This window comes from Prunus persica, chromosome G2, assembly GCF_000346465.2.
Source record: "Prunus persica cultivar Lovell chromosome G2, Prunus_persica_NCBIv2, whole genome shotgun sequence".
Taxonomy (NCBI): domain Eukaryota; kingdom Viridiplantae; phylum Streptophyta; class Magnoliopsida; order Rosales; family Rosaceae; genus Prunus; species Prunus persica.
The window spans coordinates 16,697,532-16,701,344 of record NC_034010.1 but is presented as its reverse complement, the minus strand read 5'-3'; the positions used below and the strand labels follow the sequence as shown (position 1 = coordinate 16,701,344).

The 3,813-nt window shown below is 37.6% G+C and overlaps 1 protein-coding gene across 1 annotated transcript; it reads right to left on the bottom strand.

Moving 5' to 3' along the window:
- Window positions 508-3,235, bottom strand: LOC18784550 (ent-kaurenoic acid oxidase 1). Its single transcript, XM_020558069.1, has 8 exons — window positions 2,976-3,235; window positions 2,102-2,579; window positions 1,753-2,019; window positions 1,463-1,552; window positions 1,311-1,389; window positions 1,086-1,192; window positions 869-990; window positions 508-753 (listed from the first exon to the last, which is right to left on the bottom strand). The coding sequence occupies exons 1-8, from the start codon at window positions 3,041-3,043 to the stop codon at window positions 654-656; spliced, it is 1,311 nt and encodes a 436-aa protein (XP_020413658.1). The 5' UTR covers window positions 3,044-3,235; the 3' UTR covers window positions 508-653.

Below are 3,813 nucleotides of genomic sequence, written 5' to 3'. Positions count from 1 at the left end.
GAGAAGAAAAAAACTCTTTTTTTTTAGTACAAGCGCTAGTCTAAATTATAGGGAAGGGGGATTTCTCACAAACACACATAACTATGATGCCGTAGGGATTCAAACCTAAAACCTCTGGTCTGCAAGTCAAAGCCCTCTTCCACTGGGCTAAACCCCGTTAGCAAAAAAACTCTTAAACCTTCACTTTTGTGTTTTTAAAAATGGGGTTTTTTTTATAGTTGTTTTTTAGATAGTTTTTCGAAAAATGAGCCTTACAGAATACAAATTATGGACTTTGGACTCAAAAACTGTTTCTTAGTTACAGAAATTATCAAAGTAAAACATGGCCGTTTCTGCACAGCAACAAAATACCAAAGGGCAAAAGCATACAAGACAACTCAAAAAACTAAAAGGACAAAACCATGAACAACAGTAGATGCTGGTTTAATTTCCAACAATTTTATTTAGATAAACCAACATGGTGATACATAAAACAGGCTTGCAAATGCACAATCACCAGCTCTTATAGCTTGGTTTGCAAGATGGGCAGATCCAAGTTCAAAACTTGCCAACCAAAAAACATAGAACCTAAAACCTAATATATGAGGCAGACAGAAACTCTGTGTTTTCATAACCTTTTGACTGTGTTTCCTTCTTCACTTCTCCTCTCATATCTATGCAGATCCACATTTCTTGATTCTTGCCAAGCAATTGTCTTTTGGCCTAGTGTGTGGCAAGTACATCAATGGGCCGTCCGGATTTGTAGGTTCCATCCTGCATCACCAAATTACAGAAACATTAGAAGAACATACAGAAAAAATAAAAATAAAACAAATAAATAAATTGTAGTTTTAGTCATGGAGAGGAATTTGGTTGCAAGATGACTCACTTATAGTTAAGGAGGAAATGGTGAAGGAAGATAGCGATTTCCAGCTTAGCAAGATCATTTCCGGGGCACAGCCGGCTTCCAGCTCCAAAGGGAAGAAAAGTTAATGGTTTGGGCGTGTAGTTCTGAGCCAGCAGAGAGCAGTTAAACAAGTCAGATCTAAGATATAAATTACTGTTTGCCATAATTATCAGTACATCAAAAGTGCTTCTGAACTTACATCCCATCGATCAGGGTTGAATTCCAATGGATTTGGATATATTTCAGAATCATAGTGAATGCTCCTGAACCAGACCAAAACTTTCCAGCCCTTAGGAACACTATAACCTGAAATCAAAGCCATTAAGTAAATTTTTTAAGGTGGTTCCACATCAAAACAGATAAATTGAACAAATACACAAATTCTGTTTCCTCTAAAGCAAAACATTTAGAACCATGCACTCACCGTTTATATTGACATCTTTCTTTGCCTCTCGAAAAACGGTAAGGGAGAATGTTACGACACGAAGAGTTTCATCAATCACCTATGGAGTTTAAAAGGGTTAGCTGGAATATGATGGCATGGACTGAAAAAATGGAAGTGAATTCACTATGTACCTGGGAAAGATACTCCATTTCACGATATTCCTTGAACGTCATGCCCTTCTGTGTTGGTGGCCTCCTTTTTACAATCCCTTCTTGCTCTGCCTGCATTGACCAAACATTTTAGCAAATCAGAATTCATTAGAGGACTAAATCGGAGTGGATTGAGTATGGGCTCATAGTGAAGGCTAGAAATTACTATGTATGATGAATTGTCACATTGCACCAGTAAATAAGTCCCCAATATTAAAAATAAATTTGACAAAATAAAAGAACTTGATCCAAAACTACGAAAATTCATGCACCTTAGCTTTCTGGAAAAATTTTGGGTGTTTTTGTAGGAAAACTGCGGCCCACATCATTGTATGGCCAGAAGATTCATGGCCCGCATTCAAATACATTAACAGAACATCTATAATTTCCGCATCTGTAAGTTTTCTTCCATCGTCATCAACAACATCTAGCAGAGCATCCATCATATCTTTCTTCTTTGCCACGTAGTTTCCGGCCTTCCTTTGAGCTCTGCGGTCGTCCACAATGGATTGAAATGTAGAGACAAGATTTTTCCGAGCCTGAAATGAAAATGACTCGGTTAGATGCTAAAACAAAATGCAAACACTAATGTCCATGTTACGAAAACAATAATTCCCTCACCTTAAGTGCTTTATGGTAAGCAAATCCCGGAAGATTGATTGCCATGGCTCTAACTCCATAGTTAAGAATTGTATATTCCTTCTCCAGAGCCTCCATGACTGGCTCGCTCTCTGAGCTGAGAAAGATGTACATGATAATCCTGAAAGTAAGCTTTCTGAGTTGAGTTAAGAACTCTATTTCTCCCATTTTGGACCATTTCTCCAAAGATGATATGACCCTCTCTTCGATATACGTCGTGTACACGGACAATGCTTCATAACCATTGACTGGAGCTGCTGTTAGCTTTCGTAGACGTTTGTGTTCTTCAAACGATATACTAGTGAATGAGTTCTTTCCAATTAGTTCCTCTGTGGAAATAGGCCACCCGGGTTTAAATGCCTCATCATCTGTCAAAACTTTTTTACTTGCTTCAGGCGTTGTAACGATGATACTTGGGCTCCCAAACATGAAGGTTTTGTAGATTCCAGTACGACCAAACCTGCATTGTTCATTGATAAGGCAATCTTGTTAGATGTGTGCGAGTGTGTGTTTCACTTCTAACTCGAAGTGACCAAAAGTGGAGAGCATAAAGAAACTCTTCCATTCACATCATCAAAAACATTGGTATAACTGCCAACGGGTCTAGTCTAGTGGAAAATGGCCGTGTCCTGTAGATCAAAGGTTTCAAGTTCGAATCCTTACGGCATCATATTACCATATCAAAATGCCTCCAGCATTTTATTTTGTAAAAGAATTGAGGGTAATGGTTACCAGAATATCGACAATGTACTAGATACTGTAAATTGATATTACTAGATAATTCATCTGGCCTAGAGAAAGTAAAGAAAATACATATAATTGTAGACGAGAGAGAGAGAGAGAGAGAGATGTGAACCTGGAAACCATGGAGTTGAGGAAGGCTTCAGGGTTGGAGGACTTGAAAGCTCTGAGAAAAGACCACATGTTGCCAATGAAAGGCCAGCCCAAGTCACCAGGAGGGAGAGAGTACTTCTTTTCACCCAGCGGGGTTTCATACTACCAGGAATTTGCATTCTGCAGAAGCCATTTCAGGGCCACAAGAGCACCAAGGCTGCACAAAAGGACCATCCACATGGAGGAACCAAGCTCCCTTCCCACTCCCAAAACCAAACCCAACATAATTGTATACCTTTAAGGAACCAAACTCTGCTCTTTTACTTTGTTATCACTATACTCAGAGAGAGAGAGAGAGAGAGAATAGAAGAAGCTCAGAGTCTACTTGTTCTTCTCTATGTTTGCACACCATTATATATTAATACTTTTGGGCATGGCCCATGAGAGAACCAAAAGACGTGAAAAATACACTTAAGGAAATAGTTAGTTGTTTTACCAAACCCAAAAAAATTAAATATATGGATAAAATAAAAATGAAAACAAAATAAAGGATATGTGAATTGGAAAACAATTTGTGGTTAAATGACATGGTGTATAAGGTAGTCGGCTTTACTCTTTATCTATATTTGGTTTTGTCGTGTGGTAAATGGCTTTAACTCTTTTTATGTGTACCACAAATTTTTTTTTTCTTTCTTTATTTGTCTGTGTGGCTTGTTTTTTCATCTTAATGCAATGTAAGAAAATAAATACAGTGTATATAGATTATGAAAAGAAATAGTGTAATGTACATAAAATCGCATATGAGTTGCTATACTGTGTGTATCTTAAATTTAAAATGACTAAATACAATGGATAACAAC

What these genes read in the sequence shown, in the direction of transcription:
- LOC18784550 (XM_020558069.1), bottom strand. Translation starts at nt 3,043, where the DNA reads ATGTGGTCTTTTCTCAGAGCTTTCAAGTCCTCCAACCCTGAAGCCTTC. An exon ending in CTTACCATAAAGCACTTAAG is followed by an intron (nt 2,020 to 2,101) that starts GTGAGGGAATTA and finishes TTTTCATTTCAG; the next exon opens with GCTCGGAAAAATCTTGTCTC. An exon ending in GAAAGATGTCAATATAAACG is followed by an intron (nt 1,193 to 1,310) that starts GTGAGTGCATGG and finishes CTTTGATTTCAG; the next exon opens with GTTATAGTGTTCCTAAGGGC.